At 40.0% G+C, this 18,176-nt stretch overlaps 2 protein-coding genes across 4 annotated transcripts in view; one reads left to right on the top strand and one right to left on the bottom strand.

Annotated features, from left to right (window-relative positions):
• The window catches only part of Mtmr7 (myotubularin related protein 7), an 89,953-nt gene extending 76,984 nt beyond the window's left edge, over window positions 1–12,969 (top strand). Inside the window, exons 10-14 of the mRNA XM_059244589.1 lie at window positions 1,114–1,163; window positions 5,683–5,883; window positions 8,203–8,343; window positions 9,743–9,869; window positions 12,212–12,969. Of these exons, the coding sequence (XP_059100572.1) occupies window positions 1,114–1,163; window positions 5,683–5,883; window positions 8,203–8,343; window positions 9,743–9,869; window positions 12,212–12,574 (882 nt within the window). The 3' untranslated portion in view covers window positions 12,575–12,969. The remainder of the gene's footprint in view (window positions 1–1,113; window positions 1,164–5,682; window positions 5,884–8,202; window positions 8,344–9,742; window positions 9,870–12,211) is intronic.
• Window positions 12,970–17,667: 4,698 nt separating this feature from the next.
• Window positions 17,668–18,176, bottom strand: part of Vps37a (VPS37A subunit of ESCRT-I) — a 39,915-nt gene continuing 39,406 nt past the window's right edge. For all 3 annotated transcript variants that reach the window (XM_059245041.1, XM_059245040.1, XM_059245042.1), the window contains exon 12: window positions 17,668–18,001. In XM_059245041.1, the coding sequence (XP_059101024.1) occupies window positions 17,984–18,001 (18 nt within the window). In that variant the 3' untranslated portion in view covers window positions 17,668–17,983. The remainder of the gene's footprint in view (window positions 18,002–18,176) is intronic.

The raw sequence follows: 18,176 nt of genomic DNA, 5'->3' as shown, positions 1-18,176 counted from the left end.
TGAGCATGCTAGATTCCTTTGTTTAGCTGGTGAGTGTAAGGTTTCCTGGATACATACTGTAGGAATCTTTCCACATTAAGCCATTAAACATATGAATATATTTAGAGTTGTCAAGGTCAGACTGCAGCCCATCCATGTATTTCTAAGGAGTAATAATGAATCATTCCATATTATTTCGTTAAGTATTTTTTATAAAGGTGTGTATGTATGTGCATGTGTGCGCATGGGATTCCCTTGGGGCTAGAGTCACAAATGATTGTAAGCTGCTTGAAGTGAGGATTGAGACTGAACACAGGTCTTCTGCAAGAGCTATACACCTACTCCAGCCTATGATTAAACATTTTTCAAAAGTCTGCACTATTTCAGACAGTAAACTCATGGTAGCCCTAATTTCAAAGCAGGGCCGAAATTTCAAACATAGTCCTAAACCCCGTGGTTTTAGAATTCTTTACTATAAGGCATAAGAAAGCATCTTTTATTTTTTGTTGGCAGGGAGGGATTTTACATTATAGGGAAGGAGCATTACATGTTGGTTAACAGATGATGGTAGGAATAGAGAGACTTAGGACATGAAGTGCTTCGTAAGACCATGGTCTTTGGAGAATATTTCATCTGTCTTTACATTAGCTTCCCTTTTTCTAAAATGATGGGTAATAGTGGCTGTCAGACAAGCACAGTGACATGTAAAGCCATATCCATGGTGCCCGGCACATAGGAGGACTCTGGGTAGAGTATTTTAGTTTAATTTTCATAGGGAAGGCCTTCAACTTGGCTCCTCTTAAGTACGTTCTGGATGACATGGTTCTTTTATGATTGATTTATTATTGTTTTATATGAGAGGTCTTGCCTGCCTGCAGGTATGGATGTGTGCACCATGTGCATGTGTAACCGGAGTTACATACAGTTGTAGCTGTATGAGTACTGGAGCCTGAAACTGGGTCCAGCAAAGAGCATCAAGTGCTCTTAAACCAGTGAGCCTGCTCTCCTGTCTGATTGCATATTCTGTCATGTGGGGGTTTCGTCTGCTCCTAGTAACTGACTCCTTTATTATTGTATGGTTCTCTTATATTTCCCTCAGAAGCTTCCAGGATATTTACATTCTTTTTTGTGCAGGTATTAATTGAAAAGGACTGGATTGCCTTTGGACATAAATTTAATCATAGGTAAGCAATATATTTTTTCTTTTATTGAAAATAGATTTTTTTAAATATACAGTATATCCTGACTACGGTTCCTTTTCCTCTACATCTCCCAGTTCCTCCTCACATCCCCTCCCATCTGGATCTACTGCTTTCTTTTTATCACTAGAAAACAAATAGGCATCTAAGGGATAATAATAAATAAAATATAAGGTAAAACAAAAGAAAACACATTGGAATAGGACAAAACAAAAGGAAAAGAGCCTAAGAAAAGGTACAAGAAACAGATATAGACACAGAGACCCACTTGTTTGCCCTCAGGAATCTATGCCCCCTCTCCAAAAAAAACAAAACAAAACCATAAAACCAGAAGCTATAACATATATATACAAAGGACCTGTAGTTAAAAGCAGTAAAAGACAAAATTTTATAAAAAAAGAAAAAGGAAATGAAAAGACAAAGCCCTGACATGGCATTAGAGACAAGGAATCTTGGAAGAGCTGTTTGTTCTCTGTTGACCATCTACTGCTGGGCATCAGCTTACCCTTAAGAGTATTTGTTTCCTCTTGGAAACTCCCTTGAATGAGACTACATTTTCATTTGCAAGTGGTTATCAATTGGAGACAGCTTCTGGGTTAGGGATGGGGCATGTGTCCACTTTTCCTTTTAGCTCTAGGACCCTATCTGGTGCAGGCTACCTCCGTCTCTGTGCATTTATGTATCTGCCATGTTGATTTAGAGAGCCCTTTTTTCTTGGTGTCCTTCCTCCATCCCCTCTGGCTCTTAGGCTCTTTCTGCCTCCCTTTCTGCGGGAGACATCCCATGTGGGGCTGAGTGCCTCCCCTTCTGCAGGGAGACATGCCATGTGGGGCTGAGTGCCTCCCCTTCTGCAGGGAGACATCCCATGTGGGGCTGAGTGCCTCCCCTTCTGCAGGGAGACATCCCATGTGGGGCTGAGTGCCTCCCCTTCTGCAGGGAGACATCCCATGTGGGGCTGAGTGCCTCCCCTTCTGCAGGGAGACATGCCATGTGGGGCTGAGTGCCTCCCCTTCTGCAGGGAGACATCCCATGTGGGGCTGAGTGCCTCCCCTTCTGCAGGGAGACATCCCATGTAGGGCTGAGTGTCTCCCCTTCTGCAGGGAGACATCCCATGTAGGGCTGAGTGCCTCCCCTTCTGCAGGGAGACATCCCATGTAGGGCTGAGTGCCTCCCCTTCTGCAGGGAGATATCCCATGTGGGGCTGAGTGCCTCCCCTTCTGCAGGGAGACATGCCATGTGGGGCTGAGTGCCTCCCCTTCTGCAGGGAGATATCCCATGTGGGGCTGAGTGCCTCCCCTTCTGCAGGGAGACATCCCATGTAGGGCTGAGTGTCTCCCCTTCTGCAGGGAGACATCCCATGTAGGGCTGAGTGCCTCCCCTTCTGCAGGGAGACATCCCATGTAGGGCTGAGTGTTCTAAGTCTCTCACTCTGTGCATATTGTCTGGCTGTGGGTCTTTGCATTGGTTGCCATCGCTGCTGCAAGAGAGCTTCTCTGATGATGGCTGAGCACATACTGATCTATGAGTGTAGCAGAATGTCATCAGGCATCATTTTATTGCTGAGTTCTTTTAGTAGAAGAGTAGTATTTGGTTTTACTCTAGGTCCCTGGGCTCTCTAGTCTCAGGTTCCTTGGTCACCCAAGCAATGTTGGGGATGGGTTCCATCTCATGGAGTGGGCCTTAAATCAAATCAGACATTGGTTGGTTACTCCTGTAAGTTTTACGCCACCATTGCACTAGCGTCTTACAGGTAGGACACCATTGTAGATCAAAGAGTTTGTAGCTGGGTTGGTTTTGTTTCTCCTTTGGTAGCATATAGAGTACCCTCTAGTACTAAAGTCACTAGACATAGGGGTTAAAGTTCCATGTAGGCACTAACCTATTTTGTAAGATATTAAAATGGCCACATCTGCTTGCTTCTTAGGTCCATTGCTTGGGATATATTTTTACCATCCTTTTACCCTGAGATGTCTATCCTTGATGTAAAGGTGTTCCTTGGCTACAGCAGCAGGATGGATCCTATTTTTGCATTCATTGTGCTAGTCTGTATCTTTTTATTGAGGAATTGAGACCACTGATGTTGAGAGCTATCAATGAGCAGTGTTTGTTGATTCCGCCAATTTTATTGTGATGTATTGATTTGCTGTTCTGGAATTACTTATTCCTGTGTTTTCTTGGGTATGGTTTTCTTTAGATGGAAGTTTTCTTTCTAGTGCCTTCTGTAGTGCTGGGTTTATAATAAAGATAGATACTGTTGAAGTTTGGTTTTTATCTTAAAATGTACTTTTTTCTCCACCTGATTGAAAGTTTTGCTGGATATAGTAGTCTGGGCTGGTATCTGTGGTCTCTTAAGGGTCTGTAGAACATCTGTCTGGCCCTTCTGGCTTTAAAGTCTCCATTGAGAAGTCAGGTGTTATTCTAATCGGTCTGCCTTTATACATTACTTGGTCTTTTTCACTTGTAGCTTTTAATATTCTTTATTTGTCCTGCAAGTTCAGTGTTTCATGTGCCACGGGGAATGTACTTTGTTGGTCCGTGCTAGTTTGTGTTCTCTATGCTTCTTGTACATTGTTAGGCACCTTCTCCTGCAGGGTAGGGAATTTTCTTTGACTGTTGAAAATACTTTGTGCGCCTTTGAGCTGGGTTTCTTCTCCTTCCTCTATTCCTGTTATTCATAGATTTGGTCTTTTCATAGTGTTCCAGATTTTATGAATGTTTTGTGCCAGGATTTTATCTAGATTTAACATCTCCTTTAACCAAGGTATCCATTTCTTCTATCTTGTCTTAAATGCCTAAGATATTTCCATCCCTTGTTTTCTCTTGGTGAGGCTAGCCTCTGAAGTTCCTTTCCAAGTTCCTAAAATTTTCATTTCCAGATTTCCCTCAGTTTGGGTTATCTTTATTGATTGATTCTTTTTCCACTTTCAGGTCTTCAACAGTTTTATTCATTTCCTTCCACTGTTTGTGTTTTCACAGATTTCTCTAAGGGATTTTTTCATTTCTTTAAAGACCTCTATCATAGTCATTATAAAGGTTATCAAAGTCATTAAGGTATTTTTTGCTTGTGCTTCAGCTATGTTGAAATACTCAGGGCCTGCTGTGGTAGGGTTGCTGGGCTCTAGGGGAGACATAATGTCCTAGCTGTTGGTGTTTTTACGCTGGTGTCTAGGCGCCTGTGTTCGGAATGATTGTAATTCTAGGTGCTGGTACCTGGACTTGTCTTTGTTGGGTGGGTGTTTTGTTCCTTGGTTTTTGCTGTCTTCTCTAGATCTTAGGGAAGTGTGGTGGCTGTGGGCTGTTTGGTGGAAAGTACTTGTGCAAGTTTGTGGGTAGTAGAGAAGAATCGAAATGGGCTGGAGAAAAGGCTGAGCTAAGGGGATCCTGTTCACACCTAGAAGTGGGCTCCACAGAGAGGTATAGGTGTGGCTGAAAGAGCAGATCTTGCAAGTAGGTTGCAGTAAGACAAATAATCTGGAGACAGGAATAAAAGGGCTGGGGTACCCTGGGTCAGAACCAGGAGTTGGAGTCTCCAGTAAATGGGGTTGAGGTGGGAGGAGCAGGACCTGTAAGCAGGTTGTTGTAGGAGAAGGAGGTCCTCATGGACAACAGGAAGTGTGAATTACTTACCAGAGACCCTTCGCAGGTGTGGGCACTGGGGGTCCCAGGGAGAGAATGTTTCTGGGTATGGGGGGCTGACACAAAGGAGGAGGGAAGATGGAGAGGGTCCCCATCAAGGTTTGGCAGAGTTCCCAGGGAACGGAGTACTTGTAATGAAGGATAGGAACTATCTAAGTCCAGGTCTGGGTGTAGCCATTTGGCAGGGGTAGGGATGGGGGATGAGGGAGTGGGCCTTCTCAGGTAGAGAGTGCTCCAGGCATCAGGGGTGACACAAAGGAATGGAAATTGTCTAGAAGGGAGGACTGAGGAGTTGGAAAGCTGGGTTCCACAGCAGGCTTCAGCTAAGTCCTCAGGGAATGGAAGTAGGGTAGGGGAAGAGGTACCTTTAGCAGGCTGCTGCAGGGCTGGGGATGAGACTTGGGGTTATTTCTAAAAATCACAAACTAGTGTAAAGCACTGGTACTCCTAATTGAGGACTGTGATTGGGAGCACTGCAGTGTGGAATCTGTGGTCAGCTGTAACTCTGTTATAGAAATGGTCTGTACAGCTAATAAGGCAAATGGAAAAAACCCAGAAGTTGCTTAAAAATTGCTTCTGTATTATTAACCTAACAAAATGTATTAACTAACTTCAAAAGCAGTTTGAATTAAAAAATATTCTTTGTCCATGGAAAGTTTTCTGTCACACATATTCTCTTCTCTATCCAGACTTCCATTACAAAGTTTATCTTCCAATTGGAATTTTAAAATTTATTTTTCTACTACATCCTGTTTGTAAGATGTATTTAGGAATTAAGGTTGCTTTTGTGATTATCTTTGCATTTGTAGATTTCTAATTAAAAAAAAACCCTCTTATGCTATAAAGTCTAAAATACTTGGTTTTATAGATATGGCAATTTAGATGGTGACCCGAAAGAAATCTCTCCAGTCATCGACCAGTTCATTGAGTGCGTCTGGCAGTTAACGGAGCAGTTCCCTTGCGCCTTTGAGTTCAACGAGAGGTTTCTGATTCACATTCAGCATCATGTTTACTCCTGTCAGTTTGGAAACTTCCTGTGTAATAGCCAGAAGGAGAGGAGAGAACTCAAGTAAGTTTTGGTGGTCAATTTTCAATGAGTTTGGCAACTGAGGGCTTCATAGTGAGTTTCATAATTTTGAAAACTACTTAATTGAGTTACAGAGTTACTAGTCTATGTTCTTTTCCCATTCTTGACATCGTTTCATAAATAGTTTAAATGTTATCAACTGACAGGAATATGCAGAGTAATTTTTCCCTGTGATTCTGCCTGAATCAGAATTGGAAGACTTAACATGAATATTTAAACAAAACTTCTGGAATTAAAGAAATTTATGTTTGCTTTTAAAAAAATGTTAAGACATATTTGATAGACATAATAAAAACTTCAAAATTAACTGGAAAAGCATATTTGAAACTAAAGCCATTAGGTTTTTAGTTTTGGGGGGTATATTTATTGCACATAGCAGTTGATGAGTTTCATCATAAAGATACTTTCATCCAGGTAGATCCTATATGGTGCCTTTTGCCCTTTCCTTAGGCTTTTTTTTTTTTCCCCCTTTTTCTTTTTGAGATGGAGTGTCACAGTACAGCCTAAGCTATCCTGGAACTCAGTATCTTTGCACCTGAGTACCATCACACTTGAGAACAACTCCATCCAGGTTTGATTAAGCTGTGTTGCATTAGTCAAGACTTGTAATTCTAAAATGTAGAATTTTAAATACCATTGAAAACTTAAGGTGGTTTAAGAAGTAGAAATGGAAGAACTTTTTGAGGTACTAATAGCATAAAATGATTTTAGCTCTGTTGTGTATGGCACCCAGTTTAAGTGTGGGAAAAGGTCAGTTCAAATAAAAGTAGATTTCAGTAGGTGTATACCATCTGGAGTGGAATAGTTACTTTTTCTAGTGGATGCTGACTTGTTCTCTTCATAGAACTTAAAGTATGGTTTCTGATAAACAAAGACTGTTGCTTGTTGGTAGAGTGGTTCCTGTGCAAGCATGGGGACCTACACTGCATCCCCAGAACTCACATTTAAAAACAACAACAAAAAACCCACTGGGTGTAGTGGGATGCTTTCAGAGGTTATTTTTATTTTAGGTGTATGTTCTGCCTGAATGTAAGAATGTGTCATGAGAGGGTGCGAGATCCCCTGGTGGGTTGTAAGCCACCGTGTGGGTGCTAGGAACCAGACCTGGGTCCTGAAAGGAAGGACTGCTGCTGAGCCCTCTCTCCACCCTGGTGGTGTGCTTAGAATACCAGTGCTGGGGAAGTGGAGACTGGCAGATCCTTGTAGATCTGCGATCAGTGAGAGAACCGTACTCAAAAAACAAGTGGGATTTGGGAGATGGCTCAGTGGTTTATGTTTGCCTACAAACCTAAGTACTGGAGTTTGGGCTCGCAAACAGATGAAGGCCGACGAGGGAACCCTAGAACAGCTGTCTAGTGAGACTGAGCTGGGGTTTGAATGAGAGGGCCTGCCTCAGTGAGTAAGGTAGAAAAGTTGAGGATGATTTTGACATCGGCTCCCACACATGCAGACACACACACAACCTCCTCCCTCCCCATACAGTGAGACTAGAAAAGCGGGGAGGGTTGACAGTTCCTGAAGGACTCCTGAGGGTGAATGCTGGCTTCTGTCTGCAACCACTGGATACGTAAGAGCATGCACATAGCAGAACACATCCTTTAGTCTCACCTGTTTTTCTTGGTAGTTTGTGGTCTAATGGTATCTGCTTGGCTTCCAATACTGGCTTTTCTACTAACTAGGTATGGGATTTGGGGAGACTACTCCATTCATTGGTCTCTTCATCCAGAAAATGGGACATATATAGGAACTGTGGATTAAATGAAAGAAAAACGAAGTATTTAGCATAGGACTTGGAAAGTTAAGTATCCAATAACTGTTTGAGGAGAAGAACCTGAAAGAAAATATATAACCGATGTTTGGGTTTTTTGTAATTTATTTTTATGTTTTGTGCATTAGTGTTTTGTCTGCCTGTATGTCTGTGTGAGGGTGTTAGGTGCCCTGGAACTGGAGTAACAGACAGTTGTGAGCTGTCATGTGGGTGCTGGAAGAACAGTCAGTGCTCTTAAGCACTGAGCCATCTCTCCAACCCTCCCCCACACCCCGATGTTTCTTTAAATATTCAAAATAAGCAAACTTTTTGTCAAGGCTAGTACAGACAGTAGTGGAGACTATGTTAAGAACATTTTTGTACCATGCCAAGAACTGCTGGCAGATGGTAATACCACTGCTATATATTAAGAACACCTCAGATAACAATTACTAGTTCTTTTCCAGCTTGAATATAAACTACTTGTTATTTAGAAGAACCAAGATAAGTAACTTCTTGCCCTTTTTTTTTTTTTTTTTTTTTTTAAATAACAGGATTCAAGAAAGAACCTACTCTTTGTGGTCACACCTGTGGAAGAATCGGGCTGACTACCTCAATCCTCTGTTTAGAGCTGACCATAGTCAGACCCAGGGGAGCCTTCATCTGCCTACAGCTCCATGCAACTTCACATACAAGTAAGTCAGTCTTTAGGAACATGCCAGATCATGACTTAACATTCAGGGGCAAAAGTGTGAAACACCAGCTTAAAGGCTTTGCTGGACATAAAGCCCACCCGAGAAGATAACCGACCTTCTGATGGTGGACGTCAAACCCACCCGAGAAGATAACCGGCCTTCTGATGGTGGACGTCAAACCCACCCGAGAAGATAACCGGCCTTCTGATGGTGGACGTCAAACCCACCCGAGAAGATAACCGGCCATCTCATGGTGGACGTCAAACCCACCCGAGAAGATAACCGGCCTTCTCATGGTGGACGTCAAACCCACCCGAGAAGATGACCGGCCTTCTCATGGTGCTGTTTCTGGCAGTGCTCTCTCTTTCTCTCCACTGCTTTACATGTGAAGTTCCCATGGAAATTGATGCTTTATAATAAGGTCTTTAAAATACAAGTTCCTACCATGGCAATTGTTTGAAGTGCAAGAAAGAGAGAGAGAGAGAGGAAGTAGAACTGGAAGCACAAGTTGGGTGGAAATAATTGCCTGTGGAAACCACTGATCTGAAGATGGTATTGGGGTGGGGGGAAAGAGAGCAAGGGAACTTTACAGGTTCTAGTCATGATACACTATATGTGTGCTGCGTGCTGTCCTTTGCATTCACCTCAGTCTCTTTCATGGCAAAATGATTCACATCAGGCCAGAAAGTAGAAAAGTTTTACACACTGGGTTCTATTCCTAAAGATGGTTTCAGCCCTAGTTACCTTGGTGTTACTTTTGACAGCTTAGCAGAATATTAATTCTGTACCAGAAATGCCTGCATGGTTTGTGCAAAATAGCAACTTTTAAAACTAATCAAGACATGCTACAGTTATTTGTACTGCAGCTTATTAGTAGCTCATAACTAGTGATGAAGAAAATATTTTACTGAGGCTCAGACACGGTTCTCTGTGCTGCAGATAGATGAGAGTCCTTTTTCTCGAGGCACTTTTTTATAGGCCTAAGTATGTTCCCAGGATGACATCTGTTGCATTTGTATTCTAGAATGCTTTACTGTCTGGGATAGATTTACTGAAAATGCAAATGTCAGTTTCTGGTGGTTGTAATAAAGTGAAAGCTATTCTAAGTTTAAAAGCCAGCTTTCCTTTGCAGCAAAAATTTTAAATACATAATCACAAAATCTCAAAGTTCCAATGATAAAAAAAAATGTTTGAGTCTGTTGTAGAAAAAACATGTTTTAATTCAGTATTCTATAAACTTACTGAGAAGTCAACTACCCTAAAAAAAATACCAACCTGAAACTATCAACTTTAGTAGTTGCTGTTGGTTATTAATATTGTTGGGCTGTGATACTGAAGACAAAACTTGAGATTGTAAGCTTTCAGACTGGGATATGTGGTATCTATCCTTCCTTCCCAGGTTTTGGAGTGGGATGTATAACCGCTTTGAAAAGGGGATGCAGCCTCGACAGTCTGTTACAGATTACCTCATGGCCGTGAAGGAGGAGTCCCAGCAGCTGGAGGAAGAACTGGAGGCCCTGGAAGGGGTGAGTCTTACTTTGCCTATAATTTTTTCTGTGCCTGTTGAGCACTAACTGGAGGAAGACCTTCAGGTTCTACAATTTTTTACTCAGTGGATAAGACAAAATGGTCTCATTTTGGTGAACACCCAGATAAATGAAGCCCAAACCAAAACCTGATCAATACATTTTATTTTTCCCATCACTGTTATTTGAGAGTACTTAAGTTTTCTGTAAAAAGGTAGGGGGGCATGAAAATGTGAAAAAGCAAAATTGGATATATTCAACTGAACTAAAAGCCTATTGCTCAACCTTTAAAAATTTCATTTGATACTGTACTTAAATGTAAATCGCTGAGATTGACTATAGTGGTATAAGTTGTGCATGTGTAATTTCCATTATTGGACAGACATTGTGGGTGTGTGTGTGTGTGTGTGTGTGTGTGCACCCGCATGTGTTTCCTCTTTGCATGTCTTCATCTTCAGTGAATACTATTCATTCTGCCTCACTTATCTTAAAACTCTACCATTCATCTGCTCAAGAATTAGCAATAAATTCCTATTGTTTGGAACCTGTATTTCCAAGTGAGAATCAATGTTTTAAATAGAATGAGATGGGGCTGGAGGTGGCTTGGCGGTTAAGAGTAGTACTCCTCTCAGAGGGTGGGGTTTGGTTCTCAACACCCAGCGGTGGTTCACAACCATAGGTAACCACAGTTCAGGGGATCTGATGCTTCTAATCTCCATAGGCATTGGATGTGTGTGATGCACACATATACATTCAGGCACACGCACACACACACATATAAAACGCTTTAAAAATTCTTAAATACAATGAGACTTTTAAACAGTAATACGTAGTATATAAAAATAAGAATTATGATGAGGGCTGAATGCAATGATGGTACTGGAAAGGACAAGAACTCCTCTCAGATTGATAATGGCCTAGATAAAGTTGGCAGATTCAAACTGAATTTGTGTGACAAGGAACTCATCTGCAGATCCCCACTTATGAATTATGGCCTAGGCAAATGGAGCTTTACAGTGCAAGGATGCCAACAATCGAGATGTTTTAGAGATGGATGACACTTGTTTCCTTCATAATACACTAGAATAAATCCCCTTTCAGGCCGTAAGTTTAGGGTATTAAACATATCCCCGTGTTGGACTTTAGGCAGTAGTTATTCTAGTATAACTGAGCCACTGTCAAAGGAACATCTGATAATGAAGAGCTCTGTTCTGCATCGTTGTACATTACTGCAGAAGTAGCTCTTAACTATGCAGCAGGATACTACTTTCTAAGGAGTCTGATGCCTGAGCGCCAAGCCTAGAAATCCACATGTTTAGATGACTGGAGTTGGGTATAGAGCTGAGACCTGGACTAAAGAATAAAATCAGAGAACTGAAATGAGCCACAGACTAAGTTTATAGAGGTATCTTGTCCTTTTGCCAAAGTCCCCTCTTGTTTGGCCAATTTATTTTTCATAAAGGCATCCAGCTTTCTGAATCTTAGGATCCTACTTATTGTAGCACTCTTTTGGTTGAAAAAAATTGTCAAATGTAGAAATAAAGTATGTAGAATCAAAAGTACCTTAATCTCAAAATGATTTATTTCTTATAATAGCTAAAGTTTCTTAGCTTAGCATTTGAGATTTCCTCATAAGGTGCTAATTCCTTTTAGCTCTAGTTAAATGCTCCCCATGTAACTATAGCATTTTCTGCTAGCTGCCTTTGTGGCTTTCTGGCCACTGCAGGGTCCAAGCTCTGCTTTTCCAGTCTTGTGACAGTGCTTCCTCTGCCCTTCCCCTGAACCTGGCTTACCTCCCCGAAATGACTCCAAGAACTCTGCCTGTGTTATATCGTATTCCAGGTGACCTATGGCTGTGTCTGGAGTCATAGGACCCAGGTTCCTATGAACTCCTAGCACTCAAACGGCAGCTACAGTTGTCAGGACCTAGTTCCATGGGAACCAGCAGCCTCTTGACTTCCACAGACACCAGGCACACACATGGTGCACACACATACATACATACACACATCCACATGCATAAAATGTTTTAAAAATAAAAAACTCACACATTTACAGTTAACAGGATGGAAATAACGATGACAAATTGTATAGACATAAAAAAGGAACCACTTACTTCCGGGAACTTCCAACCACATTGCATTGTTCACATTACAGAGAATCTGTCAAGGCAGTTACTACCAACCTTATAATAGAGGTGAAGAGAGCAAGCTTCTCAATCTTGTTCACGTTCATGACCTCTTAACATTATCCTCTACTGGGAGGCAATGACTAATAAGGCATGCATATATATAAGAATAAATTGTTTATGACTTTCCTCAAAGTTGTTATTTATTTTTTAGAGGCTGGAAAAAATTCAGAAAGTCCACTTCAATGGCACCAAAGTGAAGAGTAAGCCAAGCGAGCCCAGCAAACACTCAGGATTTTCTACCTCAGACAACAGCACGGCCAACACTCCTCAGGATTACAGTGGGAACATGAAGTCCTTCCCATCCAGGAGCCCTTCCCAGGGCGATGAAGATTCTGCTCTGATTCTAACCCAGGACAATTTGAAAAGCTCAGATCCCGATCTGTCAGTGAATAGCGATCAAGAGTCTGGGGTGGAGGATTTGAGCTGCCGGTCTCCAAGTGGTGGTGAGCATGCGCCCAGCGAAGACAGTGGCAAGGACCGGGACTCTGACGAAGCTGTGTTTCTCACTGCCTGAAGTTCCCTTTGGAGTTCCAAAGTAAAAGACACAGAACCACTTCCAAATTAAGGGGACAGTGCAATTCATAATAAAAATATCTTGAGAAATGGCACGTTCCATCCAGAACCATAAAATACAGCTATGAAAATGAAAAAAGAAAAAGAGAATACAGTCTCTCAATAGCCAGTTCTTTCATCAACTTGTAATGAAGACTGTTCAGCATTCCTGAGGCTCATGTTGGACTGTGAAAGTGATATTCACTATGAAGAAACAAACCATCATCTCCTGAGGTGGTCCATACATGTCTTCCCTGACACAGCATGGCTCTACTTAGAAAGCCTTCCTCTCCTTCCCTCCACCTGTTAACGGCTTAGAATTTCATTTCACTTCCAAATACAGTTTGTTTTCTGAAACATTTGACATTCCCTTCTGCCTTTACCAATATTTTTAAAAATGAGTATTGAAAGTAATCTTTTTTGTTAATAAATATATTCCTAAATAGCTTTGAAACTGATCTTTCAGGTAGGATAATCATTTTAACTTCTCATTAGATTATATTTTAAATTATATTTCCCCCTCTGGAGTATCTTCTGCTTTTCTTCATCACAGAAAAATGCTAAAATGTATGTTTTTCCTTAACATGGATGTAGTATCTAATAAAGCAGAAGCCTTACTCACTTTATCTCAAATATGAATCCAGATATCAGCTTTTAGCAACTTTTTATTACTATTTCAGAGACTACACTTACCAAAACTGTGAGCCACCTGTAATCAGCAAGGAAAAACTCGAGTGAAGAACTAGGGATTCTGTGTCTTAGTTACTTTTCTCTTGTGATGAGACACCACAGCCAAGGCCACTGGAAGAAAGAGTTTATTTGGGCTGACAGTGTCAGGGGGTCAGAGTCCATGACTGCCATGGCAGAGGAGCACAGCAGCAGGCAAGGGGCTGGAGCAGTAACTGACAGCTCACATCTTCACACATAACCCAGAGACAGTGAGAGCTAACTGGGGATGCTGTGGGCTTTTTGAAATTTAAAGCCAGCTCCCAGTGATGGTATATACCCCCTCCAACAAAGCCACACCACCTAATCCTTCCTAAACAGTTCCACCAACTGGGAACCAAGTGTTCACATATAAGCCTTTGGGTTCATTCTTCAAACCCCTACATCACATCCATTAGACCCGGGGAGTAAAGGTTATAGTACTTTTCACTTTACAAATTATCTAACGAATTAATGTTTTCAGTAACATTAGCAATATCTCATGGTAGGACTGTGAATGCCATTTCTGAAGTTTCTGTTAAAATGCACATTCAGAGCAGCATCATTCCCATCTTATGCTTAAAAACAAGATCTGAATTGAACTTTTGATCTGAAGACTTCATGGAGAAATGTTGCTGAGTTTGAACACACTGAAATGTTCTTATTGTATGATTCTGCAATATTAATACATTCTAATAAAGAGATAAATTTAATCTTAGTTTTTATAACAGTATTTTAAAATGTGAAAATTTCTATCAGATAATGTATTCAATTTTGTGGAAATAGAAATACATTAAGAAAGGACAAGAGACTTCGAAAACCTCTAGTGTGGGTTATACACATAATGTAATACAGTATAATAGTGTTCACATTTAAAGATGACTTTAATATACTAAAGGCCTGTAATATAAAAATATTGTTAATATAAAAATAAAGCAAGTATAATTCTTTTAGATGTTAAATCTGAGTATTTTCTGTTGAGAAATTCCCCAATTAAGCATAAGGAATATTTAGTCATTTTTTTTTGTAGTCTTAGCTAATAGTCTAATAGCTAATAAACACATGGGATATAGTGAGACTGGCTTTTACAGCTTTATAACATGACTCTTTTCTTTCTTTTTTCTTGGGTGGGGGGATAGCATCTGACTATGTAGTTCTGGCTACCCTCAAACTCAGGGATCTTTCTGCCTTTGCCTCTTACGTACTGAGATTAAAGGTGTGTGTCATCACGCCTGGCTTTCTTACCATTTTTAAGAAACACTGTTGCCTAATTTCTTATAGCAGACAATCTATTTAAAAAAAAAAGAAAGAAAGAAGGGAAGAAAGGAAAAAAAAAGCCAGCATCTGTGTCAAACTGGATAATATATTTGGAATAACAAATAGTATATATATTTTAAATTTTAACTTTTTAACGTGGCATCTTCAATATCAGAGCCACACACTTTTTGTTCCCCTCATCCTTTTAAAAACATAATGTAAGCATGTGTTCACCAAGACTTTTTTACAAGTTAACCTAGCACTGAAACTACATACAAATTTACTGCCTCTCTTTCCAGGGAGCCTGGACAAACCATGGTCAACTCAACAAGACTAAAACCTCTAGTACTACATGTTCATTCTAAATCAAGCTTCAGTCATGAAGCATTTTATTATTTAAGGTAACACTTCAGGGAATACTTTAGTATATATATATGATTCAAGACACAGTACTTCCCAACCAGTAATCGTTACAAGTCAAGTGACTTGTTACTTTTAGTAATACTAATCTGGATATGAAAAAGGAAAGAATTTTGATCATGTTTGAACAAGTCAATTGACAAACTTAAATTAAAAATAAGGAAAATAAACTAACCTTCAAACAATTTTTTAAAATTAAATTTGCACATGTGTGTGCACACATGTGTGCACAACTCTGCTCCAGTGCTGAAGTGAGAGAACAGAGCAGGTATCTGTCCTTCCCTTCCACCCTGTGTGCAGCAAGGTCTCGTTTGCCACTATTCTGTCCACCATACAAACTGGTCTGCAAAGCTTCCGGAATGATTCTCTCAGCCTCCTCTTGTGTAGAAGAAACGGAATTACAGACGTGTTCTACCATGCACCAGGTTTTTATACAGGTTCTGAGGATCTGAACCTGGGTCCTCATGCTTGCATGTCAAACCGGTGCACTGAGCCCCTTAGTCAGTACAAATTTTCATTCTTGAAGAGAACTCAGCTGGGAGAGTGCCTGCCTCATATGCTTGAAGCCCTGAGTTCAATCCTAAGCACCACATAAACTGGGCTTGCTGATACCTGCTTATGATTCTAGTACTCGGGAGGTGGCAGATCAGAGTGTCATGGTCATCTTCAGCTACACAGCTAGTTAAGAGGGTAGTCTCAGTTAAAGACCCTGCCTTAAAAAAACAAACAAAAAATAGTTTACTTCAACACAATCTTATCTTTCAATTTAAATATGTAAACTGTAGTCAAACAACCTCTGTTCTGTATTCTGACATTAATCCCCTAATGTTAATTTATTCTGAAATTTTCACCCAACATTGAAATAAATGCCTTTACCTCATTGACTTGGTACTATCATGACAAATTGTATTGGAGGTAGTCTTAATTCCTAGGCCTTCCTTTATAGTCTTCTATATTATAAAGTAGTCAATACATCTTCTTTGGTATTGATATCTGTAGCCAACTTTTACAAAGAAATATGGCCATCTGAACAAGTTTGTCAACTTTGTTAGAAGCAGGTAACTGGTCAAGGTCTGTCTAATGTTTGGATTCTAAAGAGGGTCTCTGAGTTTTGAAGGATAAATTCTGCTTCCTTAGGTGACAGATAATGAAATTTGGATAATACAAGCATACAGAAACACCCCTCTGGATTACTATCGTGGCTGTATAAACAGCATGTTCTGGTGAGTAGTGCAGTGTGTGCGTGCATGTGAAGTGGCAGGAAAAGAAGCACAGACACCAGAGACCACACTGGGCTCCTCTGGGTAGCCTTTCTGCAGTGCTGGAGGTGCTTAGTAGATGCTTATTAAGACAGACCACATGAATCAATCTTCTAGAAGGTGTGCAGTCTGTTGTCTTTTGTTCTAGGATCTGCCTGGTTTCTAAAAGCAACTAGCCTGAGAATGATAAATTCTCTACCAACTACAGTGAATGTAGTTGGCGATGTTCCACTCCAACACCAGTGCAGTAAAGAGACATCTCTGAATGCCCCCAAGTTGGTCACAAAATTGATAAACACTCTATCAGTTATCTCACCTACACATCCTTATCAGGAATAACAAGTTTACCCTTCATCTGGCCATTCTGAGGATTAAATAGCATGCCCTTAGCAATAGTGGCAGGAAGACAGGCAGTTATAACATTGTATAGCCACATTGGATCGCTATTGTCCATCTGAATATGCCTTCAACAAACATGAAATATTTTCCAATAAGAAAATATTTGTGTTTTTCCTAAAATTTTATTACCAAAGTCATGTAGAGTAAGAAGAATGAAGACAAGACAATCTGTAATGTATGCAGGCTTTGGAATGACAATTGAACAAATCAGTGTTAGGTATTTAGTGATTTAGATCCTAACTTACTAAACCTCAGATATGTAGTTATTCATTTCTCCTTTATGTACTTTAATAGGTTCATTCTGTGAAACAATACAGAAACAAATTGCTAAATGCAAGTACAAATTAGAAAATCAAATTCATTAAAAAGTAAGACTGTTTACTTGTTACAAAGCTTTTTTCTTAGGAAAAATTAATTTTAGGAAAAGATTAAGTTAGAGTAAGTATTAAAATTTCACTGACTTTTTAGGTCTAAATTTACCATCTTTTAACAAAAGGACATTTTAAACATTTGGAATATAAAAAATATATTTAACTAAAAACCCATAGACAGTTATTTTTTTAGTTACCATGAAAGTCCGTATGGGACTGGTTTAAGTAAGTAAAAGTATTTACCAGGTTAGTGGCACCTGCCTATAATCCCAATACTCAGATGAGAGGGTCACAATTTTGAGGTCAGCCTGGGCTACACAGTGAGACCCTGTTCCAGAACAAAACAAAACCAGCATATTAACCAGTATAGCTCCCTAAATGCATCTTGAGTTTGAAAATGAAACTGTAAGAGAGCAGCTTCTCCACTCTCATTTACTGCAGATATTACAGGTTGCTTTCTTGAGATGGAACACTGGCAGGACTGGTGTCTCCTGACACTGAATATCTGAAACCAACTGCCTTGGACAGTTTTATCATCTAGAAAGAAAGAAGGGGTGTGTGTGTGTATGTGGTCTTTTCCAAGGCTGACAGGAAAAGAATCTAAGTTATAACTATTCTTGATCAAGAAATGAGGCAGCTTCAAGTTAAAACTACAAATGTTAATCAGTAGTTTTATAAAATATTAAAAACTAGCTAGAATTACATGCATAGATGTTTAATCAGGAATAGCAGTGGAACTTAAATACAGGATTTGTCAACAATAAACATTTTTAGTGCAAATAGTGCAGAAAAATTGCTCAAAACAAATATAGCAATCATTCTAATCTATACAAAATCGTCTCAGTTGTGTGTACAATCTATAGAGTGCATCTGGATTTCAGCCATGGTCACGAAATGCCAATTCATAAGTCATAAATATAAAACAATGTGCTTAGTTTTGTGTCCCATTTCTTTCTTGATTCATGTTTTCAGGAAAATCTGAAATGAAAAAAAAATTTCAACTTAAGATTTAAGATGATAAACTCTCATTCCTTTATACTGTTTTCTTATTTATATTTACTGTAACTAGCCTGGGAGGGAATTGGGTAAGGAAAATATTTCAGTATGTTCCTATACAATAATTTATTTCTATTTCTTGAGCTGGGGTGAATAC

This window comes from Peromyscus eremicus, chromosome 17 (genome assembly GCF_949786415.1).
Source record: "Peromyscus eremicus chromosome 17, PerEre_H2_v1, whole genome shotgun sequence".
Classification (NCBI taxonomy): Eukaryota; Metazoa; Chordata; class Mammalia; order Rodentia; family Cricetidae; genus Peromyscus; species Peromyscus eremicus.
Note: the sequence above shows the minus strand (reverse complement) of the source record. Positions and strands in the feature narration are given on the sequence as shown.